Here is a 17,698-nt window from a genome sequence, read left to right as displayed (position 1 = left end):
AGACACATCATAGTTAAAACAATAAATATCAAAGACAAAAAGAGAATCTTAGAGGCAACAAGGGAGAAACAGGTAGTAACATACAAGGGAACACTGATATGGCTCCCTTCTTCTCAACAGAAACACTACAAGCCAGAAGGGAATGACAAGAAATATTCCAAGTCATGAAAAGCAAAGGCCTGCAACCAAGACTACTCTATCCAGCAAGGCTCTCAACTAAAATGAAAGGTGAAATAAGGAGTTTCCCAAGCAAAAGAAGGCTAAAAGAATACACCTTCACCAAACCAGCATTATAACATATGTTTAAGGGACTGCTTTAAGATGAAGAAAAAGAATGAGAAAGAGAGGAACACAGGTACAAAGGGAAAAAATGAATAAGTATCTATCAATAATAACTTTAAATGTAAATGGATTAAATGCTCCAATCAAAAGACATAGGGTAGCTGAATGGATAAGAAAATATGATCCACAAGAGATCCACCTCAGAACAAAGGACCTTCACAGACTGAAAGTAAAGGGATGGAAAAAAATATTCCAAGCAAATGGACAGGAAAAAAAGCCAGGGTAGCAATACTTATATCAGACAAAATAGATTTCAAAACAAAAGCCATGAAAAGAGACACAGGACACTTCATAATTCTCAAAGGAATAATCCATTAAGAAGACATAAACATTGTAAACCAGTATGCACCCAACATAAGAGCACCCAAATATATAAGGAAAATCTTGGAGGACTTCAAGGAAGATAGAGACAGCAACACACTGATAGTAGGTTATTTTAACACCCCACTGTTAACAATGGATAGATCTTCCAAATGAAATATCAACAAAGATATTGTGGAACTGTATGATCCATTAGATCAAATAGACTTAACTGACATTTACAAAACCTTTCATCCCAGAGAAGCAAAATGCACTTTCTTTTCAAATGCACATGGAACATTTTCAAAGAGAGACCACATGATAGGACACAAAACAAGCCTCAACAAATTCAAGAAAGTTGAAATCATAACAAACATTTTCTCAGACCACAAGGGCTTTAAACTAGAAACCAACCTCAAGAAAAAATCTCAAACAATTCAAATTTATAGAGACTGAATGAGATGGTATTAAACAAGGACTGGGTTAATAATGAGATCAAGAAAGAAATAAAAAAGGTTCTGGAAACAAATGAAAATGAATATACAACAGTCCAAAACCTGTGGGACACAGTGAAGGCAGCCCTGAGAGGGAAGTTCATAGTAATATGGGCCTACATAAAAAAGATAGAAACATTTCAAATAAACAACAAAGCCCAGAGCGAGTAGAAGGAAGGAAATAATCAAGATCAGAGAATTAAATGACGTAGGAACTAAAAGAACAATTCAAAGGATCAAGAAATCCAGGAGCTGGGTCTTTGAAAAGATCAACAAAATCAGCAAGTATGTAAGCAGATTCATCAAGGAAAAAAAAGGAGATGACCCAAATAAATAATATCAGAAATGAAAGAGGAGAGATTACAATGGATACCACAGAAATACAAAGGGCGTTAAGATTACTATGTTACTATTAACAATTATATACCAAGTTTTTTGAAAACTTGGGTGAAATGGACAAATTTCTAGAAAAATATAACCTTCCAACACTAAATAAAGAAGAATCAAAAAGCCTAAACAGACTGATAACAGCTGGTGAAATTGAAGCAGTAATCAAAAAACTTCCAACACACAAAGGCCCTTTACCAGATGGTTTCACAGGAAGATTTTATAAAACATTTAGGGAAGAGTGAACTCCTGTCCTTCTCAGACTATTCCAAAAAAAATCCAAGAAGAGGTAAGACTCCCAAGCATGTTTTATGCATCCAGCATCATCCTACCCAAAACCGGATAAAGACACAATCAAGAAAGAAAACTGCAGGCCAATATTGCTGATGAACATAGTTGCTAAAACCCTCAAAAAAGTATTGAGAAACTGCATTCAGCAATACGTTAAAAGATCATCCACCACGATTAAGTGGGATTAATCCCAGGATGCAAGGATGGTTCAATATTTGCAAATAAATAAATGTAATATATCACATAAACAGTAGGAAAGACAAAAATCACATGATCATATCAATAGATATGGAAAAAGCATTTGATAAGGTACAGCACCCGTTTATGATGAAAACACTCAAAAGTGGGAGAAAGGGGGCATATCTCAACATAATAAAGGCCATATATGAAAAATCTGCAGCCAACATCATACTTAATGGGCAAAAACTAAAAGCTTTCACACTAAGATCAGGACAAGGCTAGACAAGGATGTCCACTTTCACCACTTCTATTCAACATATTATTGGAAGTCATAGCCACAACAATCAGACAAGAAAAAGAAATAAAAGGCATTCAAATTGGAAAGGAGGAAGTAAAACTGTCATTTTTGGCAGATGACATGATAGTGTACATAGAAAACCCTAAGGTTCCACCAAAAAACTACTCAACCTAATAAGTGAATTTGACAAAACAGCAGGATACAAAGTCAATATAAAGAAATTGAGGGTACTTTTGTACACCAAAAAGGAAATATCAGAATCAAAAAATTGGGAAAAAAAATCCCATTTTCTATAGCAACAAAAAAAATAAAGTACCTAGGAATAAACTTAACCAAGGTGGTAAAAGACCTGTATTCAGAAAACTGCACAACACTGAAGAAAGAAATTAAGGAAAACACAAATAAATGGGAGCATATACCATGTTCATGGACTGGAAAAATTAACATCATCAAAATGTTCATACTACCCAAAGCAATTTATCCTTATTAAAATACCAATGACATATTTCACAGATATGGAACAAACACTTCAAAAATTTATTTGGAACCATAACTAACCCCGAATAGCTGCAGCAATTTTGAGAAAGAAGAACAAAGTAGGAGGGATCTCAAAACATTATATCAAATTATGTTACAATGCCACTGTAATCAAAACATTCTGGTACTGGCAAAGAGCAGACATATAGATTAATGAAATGAATAGAGAGCCCAGAAATAAACCCATGTGTCTATGGTCAATTAGTACTAAGCAAAGAAGGCAGAAGCATACAGTGGAGTAAAAATAGCCTCGTCAACAAATGGTGTTGAGAGAGCTGGACAGCTACATGCAAAAAATTGACATTCGACCACCAACTTACACTATACACAAAAATAAACTCAAGGTGGATAAAAGGCTTAAATATAAGTCCCGACACCATAAGAGTCCTAGAGGACAACATAGGCAGGAAAATCTCAGATATTCCACACAGCAATATTTTTACTGATATGTCCCCTAGCGCAAGGGACATAAAGGAAAGAATAAACAAATGGGACTTCATCAAAATAAGAAGCTTATGCATGGCTAAAGAAAACATCAGCAAAATGAAAACGGAACCAGCCATATGGGAAAATATATTTGCCAATGATACCTTGTACAAGGGTTTGATCTCCAGAATATATAAAAAACTGACATGACTTCACTCCAGGAAGACAAACAATCCAATTAAAAAATGGACAAAAGATGTGAATAGACACGTCTCTAAGGAGGACATGCAGAGGGTCCAGAGACACATGAAAGGATGCTCAGTATCACTAGCCATCAGAGAAATACAAATTAAAACCACAATGAGTTATTACTTCACACTGGTCAGAATGGCCATCATAAACAAATCAACAAACAAGTGCTGGCAATGTTGTGAAAGAAAGGGAACCCTCGTGCACTGTTGGGGGGAATGCAGACTGGTGCAGGCACTGTGGAACACAGTGTGGAATTTTTTCAAGAAACTAAAAATGGAACTGCCTTTTGACCCAGCAATTCCACTTCTAGGGTTATATCCTAAAAATCCCAAAACACCAATTCAAAAGAACCTCTGCACCCCAATGTCTATAACAGCACAATTTACAATAGCCAAGTATTAGAAGCAGCCTAAGTGCCCATCAATAAATGAGTGGATCGAAAAACTGTGGTGCATTTACACAATGGAATACTATGCGTCAGAAAGAAAGAAGGAACTCCTACCCTTCACAACAGCATGGATGGAACTGCAGAGCATTATGCTAAGTGGAATAAGCCCAGGAGGTGAAAGAAAAATACCACATGATCTCACCTGTAAGTGGAACCTAATCAACAAAACAAACAAGCAAGCAAATTATAACCAGCAACATTGAAAGAAAAAACAAACCGATAGTAACTAGAGGGGAAGATGGAGGCAGGTAACAGGGAAAAGAAGGGGAAGGATCAAGTCAAGAACATGTATAAAGGACCCATGTACTAAGCCCAAGAGGGGAAGGATTGATGGTGGGAGGTGGGGTGAGTAGAGCAGGTGGGGCAGGGAAAAGTGGTGGCAGGAAAATGGAGACAAATGTATCTGAACAAGAAAAAAATTTTTTTAAAAATAATTATAGAGGGAAAATAGTGACAGCATTGAGGAAGGAAAGCAAATTATATAGTCTGTTTATGTTTTGTTAATATATATGTCATTTTTTTATAGTGGTTCTTTATAGATGCTAGATAGACCTAGTATACTGAAGAAAGTTCCTTTAGATATTACCTAGAAATATTCTCTTGAACTATGAAAGCAAATAAAGATATTGCAGTCACCTGGATCTTGCTTTTTAAATCTTTCTAGGAGCAAAGCTATCCTTGGTGGATGAAGATAAGTGAGAAGAAACTTCAAGAGCAATGAGATTTAGGAAGAAAGTTGAAAATGGCTTCAAAATACAGGGAAAGGGTGGGAATCGATGATATATGTTTAAACTGCCTCAGGCTTCATGGTCTTCAGTATAATAACACTTCAACAGACATGGCACTTTGATTCTGAGATATGAAAGAGAAGTTTAATGTTAACATGCTTGCACACAAACTTACTGCAGCCAGTCTTGGCAAAGGTCCAAGAATAGGGACCCGCTCACTTGGCCAGCTGGACATGGAGCACCAGGGTTACATCTCTAGTGTGGTCCCCATTCTCATCCTCTAGCCTATCCAGTGTTCACGGAATGTGTACAGGCATGTAAGTGAAAGGAGATAGGCAGAAACAGGAGTTCAATGGCGACATCAAGACTGTAAGTGTTCTGGATGGTTCTCCTCTTTACTGTGTGTTGGGAGAAAGAACTTCTATTTTGGAGCTTTAGGCATGTGTTAGGGAAAAATCCTAAAAAATAAAATAAATCAAAGACTCCCTATTCCTAGCCTCTTGCTACTCTCTAAGCTAAGTCCTTGCCTGGACTAGAACATTTAATTTGTATAAGATCTGGAGATATAAGCATTATTATGTTCATTCTTTTTTTGAACAGATGAAGAAACTGGGGGGCATCTGGATTAAGTAAATTGTACAAGTTTACAGAACTGGTAAATGTTTAGCATAAGCTTGCATCCAAAGTCTGCCTGGCTTCATAGCCACTGCTCTTCTCACTCATGTTGGAGCCATCTTTGCTTGGTGGATCAATACTATGACTTCGTTATAGGAGGGAAATGATAATGTGTCCGTCCATGTATATTTTCTAAGTCTGAACATCTCCAGAAGACATGAGGCAGTGAGCTTCATCAGCCAAGTCTTAGTATGCCTGGGTGATCCACACTGCTTTCCAGAGGCAAACATCTCATGACTTTGAAAAGGTGGCTCTCCCTGGCTCATAGAACCACTTAAGCAGGTCTGGAGGAGCTCCCTTACTTAACAATGCCCTTGTACTCTCTATCTATTAATTTACTTCCCCCAGCTGATCAGCTTTCTGCTCCAAGAGATTAATTTCTTTACCTTGGCACACTAAAGTATCAAGGCTCACAACATAAATAGCTTTTTTTTCTTCTTCAGCCCCAAAGGTGTGTTGAGGATTAATGAAATGATGCTTATAATTGCATTTTGAGCTCTGTGGTCTAAAGGCACTTTATAAATATAAGATATTAGTTCTTTGTCGAGGACCATCCATCACTTACAAGTGGCCAAACATTCTAGGTGCCCTTTGGGTAGTATAATAACCTCCTTTTCTGACTCTAAGAGTGTTTATCTGGGTCAATGCCAGGAACAAGACCAGAGCAGAGCTCAGAGTGTCCCCAGTCCCTTTCCTTTAGTGTCTAATATTTGCTTTGAAACTCACAAAGTGTTCTTTGGGGAAAGAAACATTGTAAGAACCTTTGAAAATTTCTACTACTTAAGCCCACTCACATCAATTTTCTTTTGCCTCTGGCTCCAATATATAATATTTATTCTTTGACTGTTCATTAGACCCAAACTCATGTGTGTGTGTGTGTGTGTGTACCAAGTAATAAATAAAACTTTCCTTCTTTTACTCCAGGACTCAAACCAAAATGCAGAAATACCTCTGGCATTAATTTTGCAGAAATGACTGTTGTTACCACATTCCTTTAAGCTTGCCCACATGTTTAACAGTATTTCCAATGATATTAATTTTCTGCCAGCCTGGTGCAAATTGCCAGAACCTTTAATCCACTTCTCCTCACCTTAGCAGCAGTATATCATTACCTGAGGCTGGACCTAGAAATCCTAGTTGTCAATGCCTCAATTGCTCCTCTACTTTCAGTAGGTTTAGAAACCCACTTGGTTTTGGAAATGGGCTTAGGTGACTATATTTAGGAAGATATGGACATATAAAAAGCAACACTGAAGGGATTTAGGAGATCTATTCAATGCTTTATTTTCTGCAAATCAGTTGATCTTTGCATGACAGCCTTTGTGGGGTCACATGGAATATGGTCACCTTTTCTTCTGAATGGAGATCTGATAAAATTCTGAGAGGGTGGAAGCATACCATGGGACCAAAGTGCCTTCTTTATTCCATAGGAAAGAGCTGAATCATATCAATGATAATAGTTTAAATAAATGGAATGTTTTTCATATCCCAGGTTTTGCATGTGCTCTGTTTCTTATCCTGTACCAAGCCGTATGATGAATTGGAAAATGGGGAAACTGAGGCTAAGTAACTTGTACAAGGTCACACAGCTAGTAAATGATCAAGTCAGAACTCAAAGCCAAGATTGTCTCCAAAGCCCATGGTCTTAGCTCCTATGCTGTATTGATTATGGTTTTAAGAAAAATCAGTATAAAATAATGTCTAATGAATAGAATTTATGTTTAAACAAATAGAGTGTAAAAGTATTGTTGTAAAAGTTATTTTCTGTGTTACACAAGAGTTTTCTGTCTTTCAGTTCTTCAATTGAAAGACTTCTCCTCCTTTGAGACTGCCAACAAATTACAAATTTCCTTTTGGGACCATAAGGATAGACTGATGTATTAAGAACTATTCAAGGATCAACTTGATTTCTTTGTCTTATCTTCTTATATTCTCTTCTCATTTCATGCCAAATGGCTTCACCCAAGTGCAGGAAGCACAAAGTATTTCTGCATAACTGTGGGAAATATGTGTATGAACCAGTTGGGCCTTGGTAATCTCACCTCAGAGTAGTGTGTCTGCTCTTCACAATTACTATAATTCAACAGTGCATGTTGTATGTGTCTCCAGGAGTTGAACTACTTGATAATAGAATCAATAGTACAAATGCAAATAACCATAGGAGGCCAATGGTATAAAAATTATCAATATCTGATCAAAATTAGATGGGGATATACACACATTTATATTAAGTAGAATAAAATGTGACTAATATCTTTTCTAAAATTCAGTCCCATATAGGTGCATGTCAGATCCATATAAGTAATTTAGGAATTATCAGTTTGAAGATCTCTGCTCAGCTTAAAGATTTCTCAGAATGATTGAGAACTGAACTCATTACATTTTTTTGTCCAATTAGTAAATCACACATGCCTCTTCTTAATGACTTTATCATATTACTATTCACAAGGCTACCCTTCCTTGAAGATAGCATCACTTTCTGTTGAAGAATTGACTTCACTCTTTGTTTAAATTTTCCTATCAGTTGCTATGTGATATGTACAACTGAATGTTATTAAGAACTTAATATGAACGTATATGAATTTGATGAGGCTTGCTCAGCTTTTGGAGTAGTCTCTACGTATGAATTCTTATATTTAGAAGGTTGTTTGCTCTTCAATTAGTCTAGCAAATGGGGCCTGGGGCAAATGAACTCATTCTTATGCACATGTTTCTAAAACAGTTCTCTCTAATGTTTGAGATAAATTAAAATAAAAACCAACAAGAACATGAAAAGAGACTAAGAACAATGTTAATGTGGCAATTTAAACCAATTTGGTTTTCCAAATGACCTTCCATCTTTCACAGCTTTTAAAGGTATGCAAGATCGCTATCCACAGTGACAGATACTATCAATCTGGTGTGGAAAACTTAAAACTCTTTTCTAAATGTCTTTAAAGCCGAGGTGGAGAAGAACGGCTCTCTATCTTTCACTCTGTGCAGGGTGTAATGCTGAATTGTGGCTATGCTGTCCTCCCACATATCACTTTTTGACCGTCTAACATTGCTTCCCTTTTTCTTAGCCTACCCTATGTCCCCAAATGATTTCTCATGAAGCTTTATTTTTTAAAAAAGAGTGGATAGAGAGGAGGAGATACTTAGGAGGACCAAGTGCCCTATGTGTTTAGAGGAAGTAAATCAATGCAGCTTCTTAATTCATTAATTTGATGCACATAGAACTCTGATAATTTAGAACTTTGGTTACTTATGATTTTTCCCTGCATGTTACTAAGGATATTTAGCTTTATATTTGCTATTGACTTCACTAGCCCATTGCATAGTAAGTGCAATGATCATTAGTATATTTAATGTTGTAGCCAACAATGACAGTTACAGAAAACCCAAAGTAATGGAATATATTCAAGGTGAATCTGGCACAATCCATTTGCCATTCCTCAGAATACTATTCCATCATGACTAAAACTTGAGAGAGGTCAAAGCTCATGAAGATGGCATCCCTTTGGATATTTATCAGTGTTAGGATTAGGTTAAGAGTTATAGATATATATTCTTTGCAAAAAAAATAAGTGCTCCTTTTCTATGAAGACATGAGACTTACTCATGGCTTAATGGATTATTTTGGATTAATAGACTGTTGAGTACTCAAATCTTCCAGGGAGGATCATCATACTGGTCTACCTTTAATCAGTAGCTATATAAAAAAATACAACACTTCTTTCACCATGGGCTTATAGAAACACTGAGAAATTAAATTGACTTTTTATTTTGTTTTCTCCTAGCATGCTCCCCTCTTTTTTTGTGTGAAAAATAATACTTTGAGGAAATTTTTAAAATTATATACTCTAATCTAACATTGTTCACTATTCTATCCATTCAGGGCATTTATCCTTTGATATGTCGGCATATTATGCTTTATGTCGCCAGTTAGAATCCCATAATGTAGCCTGGAAAAAGGTCCATAGTTGTCTCTTTTATGAGTTTTTGTTGTTTTATTCCTGGGTAATGAGAATAATGAGTCAGCCTCACAGAATAATTTAATCACAGGAGAAATGAATGGGGAACCTTGCAGACATGTCTGAATATTGCCACCCTTTTCCCACCCTACCCCTGGGGGAAGGCAGGTGCCTGTTTCCTCATGTGTGGAATCTGCCAGCAATAACTTCTACATGGAGGTGGCCCTAAGATTGGAATGTCATGGCAAGCCTCTGTGCACTTGGCCTGATGACATGCTTAATTCTAATATTCTTTCAGGCTTTTAGACTTTTTTTTGTAAATGGTTTCCAAGCCACCTGTTTTGAGGTTCTGATTTCATTTTTAATGTTGGCAATTTAGAATGGGATTCCCTAAGTTCTAATATAGGGCTGTGAGTCAAAAAGTAATGAATTAGACTTCACTAGTTTCTGTTTGATAACTGGGAGGTTGGTTGATGAGATACAACAGTTCCCAAAGCACAGTTTCATTATTTTGTGATTTGAAGCATAATCATTAGGGGTATATTTCCACAACACCATTCTCCAATTCTGTTCTAATTATAGAAACCATCCAGGGTTGTTGGTAACATTTATGAAATGAAGAAAAGGGCATACTAGCAGTTAAATGCATTATGTTTGAGGTTTGAAACTAATTAAATATTTCATGCATGGGAGAAGTGTCCCTGACAAGCTTTATGAATGGATGCTTGTTCAGGAAGGACCTCTCACAGGAAGATAAGAAAAGAAGAGAGAAAGAGAAACATAAATGTATAAAGCCTATGTTTATTAGTAATAATAAAGCATAGGTGCTCAAAAGTCTGCAGATGCTATTTATAGATATATACAAATATAGACAACAGGGTAGAGACACCAAGAGCCATGTGTAATACTCTTCCTAGGTGATGGCATGCCAGGATCTCCTTCATGGAGTAAGTAGTCTCCCTTGGCCATCAAGGCTTAAAGTGTCTTCTTTGGCTTCCCTCTGCTAGAAGGTAGAGCAGCTACAGATGAGTAGAATAAGGAATATAAAACCCATGCTTCTGGTAGGATGTACTACCAGAAGTATATCCTACCAGTGAGACTCAAGCATGCATGACTGATGCACTGATGGGCCCCTCCCACATTACAAAGTGGATCTGGCAGGTGAAGCACTCATAGTGCAGGGAGATCCTCGTGCTTCCATCAGCCCTATTAAGATGTACCTGGGGTGAGGTGGAAAAGGGTGAAGGCCAACCTATTTCCGTAAATGGCCGACCCCTCACTGATCCCCATCCCATGCCACGTTTCCAACACGTAATGGAGCACTGCATAGCCAACACCAACTTGATGTCACACCTGTCAGTCAAGGTCAGAGTGACTTCAACTCCACCTCTACTAAAGATTAATTGATATCTATCTCTAAAAACTTCATAAAACAAACCAACAAAATAGGATGTTTTTTTAATGACTTATTGACTTTGCAGATTGTTCTTTAAGCTGTTTTTTAAACTTTAAAGGCAACACTGATAATGAGCGCTTCCAAATGGTAAAACAGAAAATCCCCTTCAAATATAACCGGCCCGTAGAGGAGTGGCTGCAGGAAAAAGGTAACCGTCATTAAAACTTTCATTTTAAATTCATTTGATTCTAAACCCTCATTTTTAAAGCCTGCAAATAAATGTTCCTTAAATGATAATCGCCTGCTGCATAAATGACTGTTTTAATTTTCATTATAATTTGTGTCAGCTTCCACCTGCCATATGTTGATAAATCATGCTATAATACATTGCCATTAAAATACAGTTAAAGGGACTAACATCTCGTTTGCTATCAGCGTGACAACCACAAACAAAAAGCTCCAGGAACCTCTAAAAAAGAAATGTATTATTGCAAGTTAACCACTGCATGACATTACTTGTTAATTTATTTTAAATTACCTCTTCTACCAAAGCCTTCTAAAGAAATTTCAAAAGTACTTTTTAAACTGACATCTTGAGGCTGTTTTGGCTTACTATCTGTAGCATGGCTCACAAAAAAAAAAAAAAAATCATCGACTCTTGTAACTTAAACTGGTTAAAACAAATGTTATAAAGGGAGCAATGTTTTTTTTTCTTAACATTTGTTTATAAACAAAGAAAAGAAAGAGAAAGATGAATTTTGCCTGTAGATTCCAACTTACAGAGGCAAAAGTATCTCATAAGAGGTTAATTGTGTCCTAATTACTGACCGGAACTAAATACAGAAACAAACCCATTTTACACTTTGGTTGTGTGACACTTTTGTGTTTTTGACATTTATGCAACAGAAGTGTAAGTGGTTAGGACAATAAGTTGGAAAAAGAAAGGCTCATGAAAGGCAAAACAGCAGTTCTGATTTGCTGAAGAAAACAACCACTTGGCTAATGAAAGAGGGCTGCGGTTATCCCGGATGGTAGAATTTTCTGTGTGCCTTCTATGTGTTGGATGTAACCTATAGTATTTCAATGGAGAAAAGTTTCTATCTTTAAGAAGCTCTTTATTCTATTCTTTTTCTGAACCAATATAAGCTTCTCTTGTCTCAAGACTTTGAGTTTTTAAAATATATAGGGATTTGATTGAGTTATATATATAAAAAGTAATTGGGTACATTAGTATACAATGTAAAAAAACAGAGAACTCCTACAGTTTTAAAGGGTGAAATCATTCACACCTTTAAACACGGAAAATCCTCACTGAGTCTTAACTGTTTGCCCTGTTTTAATGTATGTGGTCTAATTAAAAATAAATTAAGAATAACTCTAAAAAGCAAATAATTTTGTCTAGTAATCACCAGCTCATAAAGTCCCTTTAACATTTAAATATGATATTGCCTCACTTTTTAAAAAGGAAATGAAAATTAGATGCATGTCTGAGTCTCATGTGCCTGAGAGAACTTTTCTGTTTCTTTCAATTTTATGTTAATAATATTTTATTTTACTTCATTGCCTTTTGAAGTCTCAGTTTAATAGCATGCCAGGCGTTTTCATTTGTATAAACCATTATAAAGTTATTAGTAGGCTTTTAGTTTTCCTTACAATAGCATTGTTATCAGTTGGTTTTCATATAAAAGGATGCTTTCAAACACAACAAACTGAGGGGTTGGGGCAGGGACAGGGTGGTTCAGGTGGGATGGGGAGAACCAATCTAGTTTTTTAATCAAATATGTACATGATTATATATGTGCACGTGATGTTGAAAATATTTATTTGCAAACTGGAAGGCTTTTTTCCTCCACATTGCTTTAACTTAAATTATATTTTTTTTGTAATCTGGGTGAGTAACATCTCTTCATTCTATTGCTTTACCCCTTCCTCTGTCTAGCTCTCTTTTCCTTCAAAAAAAAAAGGAAGATGCATACCAAAAAAAAAAAAACCCAAAACAAAACAAAACAAACCTTGTAAAGATAACAGGTAAAATAGGGTAAAGACAGAAGGGTGACTAGGCAGATGGATTAGGAAATACTTGAAGAGCCTCTTTGGAGTGATTTCTATCATTGGTGAAGAGGTCGGGGCACAGCATTCCTCAGTCTAGTTTCTGGCTCTGTCTACTATTGACTTACTTCCTGACCTTAGACAATCCACTTAACCTCTCTATATCTCAGATTTCCCATCAGAGGAGAGGATAAATAATACTGCCTGTCCCCCAAGGGTGTTCTGAGGTTTAATTAATTAGTCTTTGTGCAACACTGACTGGAGACCTGCAAAGATTTCACTTAAGCAGTGGGTGAACTTGATGTCTCGATGAGGTAATAATTAATGATTTCCAAGAGGATGGGCACCCAATACAAAACAAAAAGTAACCTGCTACAAGTTCTGTACTGGTGTTACAACCATTTTTTATTACTGATGGTAGAACAATACTCAAATTGGGATATAAATATAGATATCATGATCACATACACACACAAAGATTGATCATAATCAGTGACAATAATGAAACTGGCATTGATTTGGAAAAAGCTTGGGCCAATGATAACACTTTCTCATCAGTTCTACTATCCTTCAGAGCAAGAGGGTAATGCTGGTTCTTTCTTGCTTATTCACTTATTCCTACTTAGCTGAGAGAGATAAATCTATCACAGAAAGAGATGGCAGGAAACTGAGATTATCTCACTATTACTTGAGTGATGACCAGTCTTACTATTAATGACCTAATCCAAGGCTAGGAAAGAGACTTAGAATAAAAGCCTCTTTAGCCAGAAATAGGCCATAAAACAGAGCGGCAAACAAAACTTCAAATACTTCCTATGGCATGATGGAGAATGGAAACATAGACATCCTCTTCCCTGCCTTCCCCAAGTGATCAGTTAGATCTTTCTGAGAAAGCAGCAATAGCCAGAAGTGGAGCAGTAGCTTAATCTTTCAGCCCAGGAAATGTCTTTCCTTTCTCCATGCTTGGGTCGGTCGTGAACAAACAAAGGCCACTTTATGGAGTGAACTATGGCAACTGGAATAAAAGAGATATATCATTTCCAGCCAGTGTAATTCAGCTCTGCATTTCAGTTCTCTCTGACCCTTTTTTTATTTTTAAGCATTGGCGGAATAATATAACCAGGAAAATAGATGGGGACCATTATAAATGTGAAGTACTTCCAGGAATATTAGAAATAATATAATGATCTAACTATAATAAGTTAGAGCCATTAACTGATCATCAGTACTGTACTATATACAGAAAAAAGAGATGAATAAACATTATGGTTGGCCGACAATTGTATGAATGGAAGCTATAGCTTGGTATTGGGGCTGTCTGATTTAAGGTACTGAATTTTAGTCCTACAAATCTCCTATTATGTAGCTTGTTCTTATTTATTAACTTAAGCTGCCCCAAATGCCTATGTGAGATTGAAGACATATTTATTCAGCCCTTCCATCATGGCATTTCTTTTGTAGTAAGCTTAGGGCTCTCAGAAAAAGTTGTTGTCAAAAAATAAATAAATAAACAACAAAGATATGAGCTCCAGTGCTATTGTGCTTTAAACTTTCTGCCACGCATTGTATGAGAAATGAGGGGGCCAAAGGACAGCAATGATGTGTATGCACAAGGCATTGAAAAAATTGGTGGGAAAATGGTGGAAATCTATTAGATCTAACTTGATTGCAACCTTAGGATCTGGGCAACTCTATTAACCATTAAGGCCAGCAGATTCCATTTTCATGCTCCAGATATTTTTATAGAGTATAGATCCTTTTTATTATAAAACAAAATTCTCTGGCCAGTTCCCCATACTGCAGTGCTCAAAAATTCCCAAGGCATATTTTTTATCAATCATATTGACACATACACCCCTAACAGTTACCCAATGAGTAGAGTTGTCTCATATAAAGAGCTCCCTCTAAGCAGATGTGTTTTCCTTTCCCTGCCTCTTCCATTTCATCCATTATTATACATTGAGAAGGTATTCCACATTATACACCAGAAATGCAAGGATAGAGCTAATCGTCATGTAGACTTCAAAGACCGCGAAACACTAATAGAGGTTAAGAGCCCAAACATCACAGTTTGCCTCTATTCATATTAGATATTGTGAAGCAAAAACAGCCTTTTAAAAATATACTCCCTTTTATTAAGCAGGCAAGAATAACAGACATGGATTGTTTCTAGTCATTTATAGCTAAAATATTTCAGAGGATTAGATTAAGAGTGAGTGGGGCATTGTTTGATCACTGTTTGATCACTGACTAAAATGAAGAAATATTTGAAAAAGATATATTTAATTCCGTTATTAAGTTTTTCCTCTTTCTCTATGTAGAAAAGCAGAAGGGAATAATCTGGAGAAATAATAGCACAGAAGGCTTACAAAACTATTTGGTTTTCTTCTGGGAAAAATCTAGAAGTAGTTGGGAGAAAGGAAATTTGAGTTACACTATTCTAGAGTCTATTCTGCCATGATTTCATTCTGAGAGTTTTCTATTCACAAAAGCATAAATGGTTCACCAATTAAGGTGAGCTACTGATATTCTTCCCCCATTAACATACCTCAATATCATTTTAAGAACTTCTACATATTGCTTCTTTTTACTAATATACATCCCCCCTTTTAAAACATATTGATTTGGAATGACACCCTCTTCTTCCCCCCACCCCAGAAACATTGTCAATGCCTACTTAGTTTTTCATATTTTAGGGAGAGATTTAGTTGTGTGACCATAATCTCCTCACTTCAACATTAACAGAGGTAATAATTGATTTGTCATGATGTTAATTAAGCAGCAATTATAGATAGAATATTATGTACTATAAAGGTTCCTAGGAAATATGGTGTTTGGCTACTAAATATTCATTTTTATAAGTATGCAATGAATCCAAATCTCTTAATTGGAATTAATTTAATATCAGTTAATTTAATATAATTATCAGACCTGGTTTTTAAATTCAGTGTTCTGAGTGCCTCACAAATTTTTTCTTTGCCATATATAATTCTTTTTAGTTGTTATTCTGTTGCTTTGTAAGTTACAAATCAGTGCAATAGGTATTTTTGATTTATTGTTATCATCAACTGATTTATGGGTTTTTTTCTGTTGTCCACAACTACTTAACCAAGAAGACTGCAATATTATTCATTATTGAAACAAGGTTCTCCTTCCTCACAATGAAGGAATAGAGACTTGATTATTCAGATTATCTAGGATATTCAGCTAGACAGTGGAAGAGATAAACATAGTGAAATGTTACTTGCCAATATCCACATTGAACTATTATTATCTAATTTTCTCCCCTTCAATTACTCAAGGAAGCCTGTTTTTATATCTGGTTCATTCAGACCAGGCAAGTCAAAGAGAGAAAAATGTATGGGAATAATGATGTTTCCTCCACCCAACCCACTAGGCCGGCAGTTAACCATCTTCAACACCCAGGCGCAAATAGCCATTGGTGGAAAGGACAAAGGACGCCTCTTCCAAGGCCAGCTCTCTGGGCTCTATTATGATGGTTTGAAAGTACTGAACATGGCGGCTGAGAACAACCCCAATATTAAAATCAATGGAAGTGTCCGACTGGTGGGAGAAGTCCCATCAATTCTGGGAACAACACAGACTACTGCCATGCCACCAGAAATGTCTACAACTGTCATGGAAACCACCACCACAATGGCTACCACCACAACCCGCAAGAATCGCTCAACAGCCAGCATTCAGGTAAGCCTTTCTCCAACTATAGATTTTTGCTTTTCTGCCTTTGAGACATTGCTTTTATGGTCAACACTGCTATGTAATGAGAGAGTCTGAACTACTATGTTTATAGGGAGGATGCCTGCAGATACTCAGAGAAATAAGACCCAGGAATGGACAAAGACAAAGTCATCACTAACAAAGTTACAAAATCTTCTGTGCACTCATAGGTTATTATTCCTATCATACTTATTATTCAAAATGAGCAATAAACAACAATTTTAGTATGAAATGCTCCCTCCTCTTACTTTATTATCTTTTCAATAACAAATACAGAAAACGGGAAAAGAAAATTTTATTATCATAGGAAAGGCTATATCTTAGTTCAATTCAGTTCATATTTCCCTGATAGCTTTGGTGGAACTTGAATTGTTCATTTTTGAAGCCAATAGGTAACACTAAATCAAGGGCAATTGAAGTTAGAGGTCCAAATAATCCTTATTAAATGCAGTCTTTGTATTTGATATTCAGCGTTGATTAATTACATGTTTTTTTTGTACATCTTGTTTCCTTTATATTTGACCAAGATCCTAATTACATTAGAAAATTTGAAGGTCTGAGTTTAGCTATCTAGGAAATCCTTATTTTGTGGTAATGTTTTTGTTTTTTTCACTTAAAAGTAATTATACTCAAGCTAAAACTTAATGCTTTGCTGACTCCCTTGGCATTTCATAAATCTAGTTAGTAGGGGGTAGAAGGTTAATCGAGTTATTAGCCTTAAATACTCTGACATAAAACAAGACGTTCCAACTGCTTGTGGGGAAATTACCCCTAGCCTTCTAAGTGTTTATTGAAAATTCAGCAGAAACCAGTACTTTTCTTTCTATTTCTTAGTTTTAGGACATTTTCCAGAAACTCAATTGAGTCTTTGACATCACCCTTTCATTGACTCCAGTGGGCATTGTAAACTTAAAGCCAATAATCAATAAACCCCATGTATTCTCATTCTTCTGAATTAAGTTTATGTAAGTTAGGTAAAGGTAAACATGTTGTCTTCCTTTTTCTTTTTATTTGAGCAAAAATATCCAAACAGCTCTTCCATGACTCCATAGGCATGATTTGAAGCTGTATGCAGTGATGATATTATCAGGCCAATTTTATGTTTCAGAAAGGCTACAAGAACCTGGTTAGCATAACAGTCTCATAGTCCCACGTGCTGTTTCATGCATACCTACGCAGATGCTCAAAAAATAGCTTTTTCTCT

General features: G+C 36.1%; 1 protein-coding gene across 14 annotated transcripts in view; it reads left to right on the top strand.

Moving 5' to 3' along the window:
• The window catches only part of NRXN3 (neurexin 3), a 1,414,514-nt gene that overhangs the window by 1,253,935 nt on the left and 142,881 nt on the right, over positions 1–17,698 (top strand). For 7 of the 14 annotated variants that reach the window (XM_054567194.1, XM_054567196.1, XM_054567192.1 and 4 more), the window contains 2 exons: positions 10,826–10,915; positions 16,154–16,461. In XM_054567194.1, coding sequence (XP_054423169.1) covers positions 10,826–10,915; positions 16,154–16,461 — 398 coding nt within the window. The remainder of the gene's footprint in view (positions 1–10,825; positions 10,916–16,153; positions 16,462–17,698) is intronic. The other 7 variants (XM_054567201.1, XM_054567200.1, XM_054567199.1 and 4 more) reach the window with 3 other exon arrangements.

This window comes from Pteronotus mesoamericanus, unplaced genomic scaffold, assembly GCF_021234165.1.
Source record: "Pteronotus mesoamericanus isolate MK-2021 breed Mesoamerican mustached bat unplaced genomic scaffold, CSHL_Meso_final contig_182, whole genome shotgun sequence".
NCBI classification, from domain to species: Eukaryota; Metazoa; Chordata; class Mammalia; order Chiroptera; family Mormoopidae; genus Pteronotus; species Pteronotus mesoamericanus.
The sequence above is the reverse complement of the archived record's forward strand: the minus strand, read 5'-3'. Positions and strand labels throughout refer to the sequence as shown.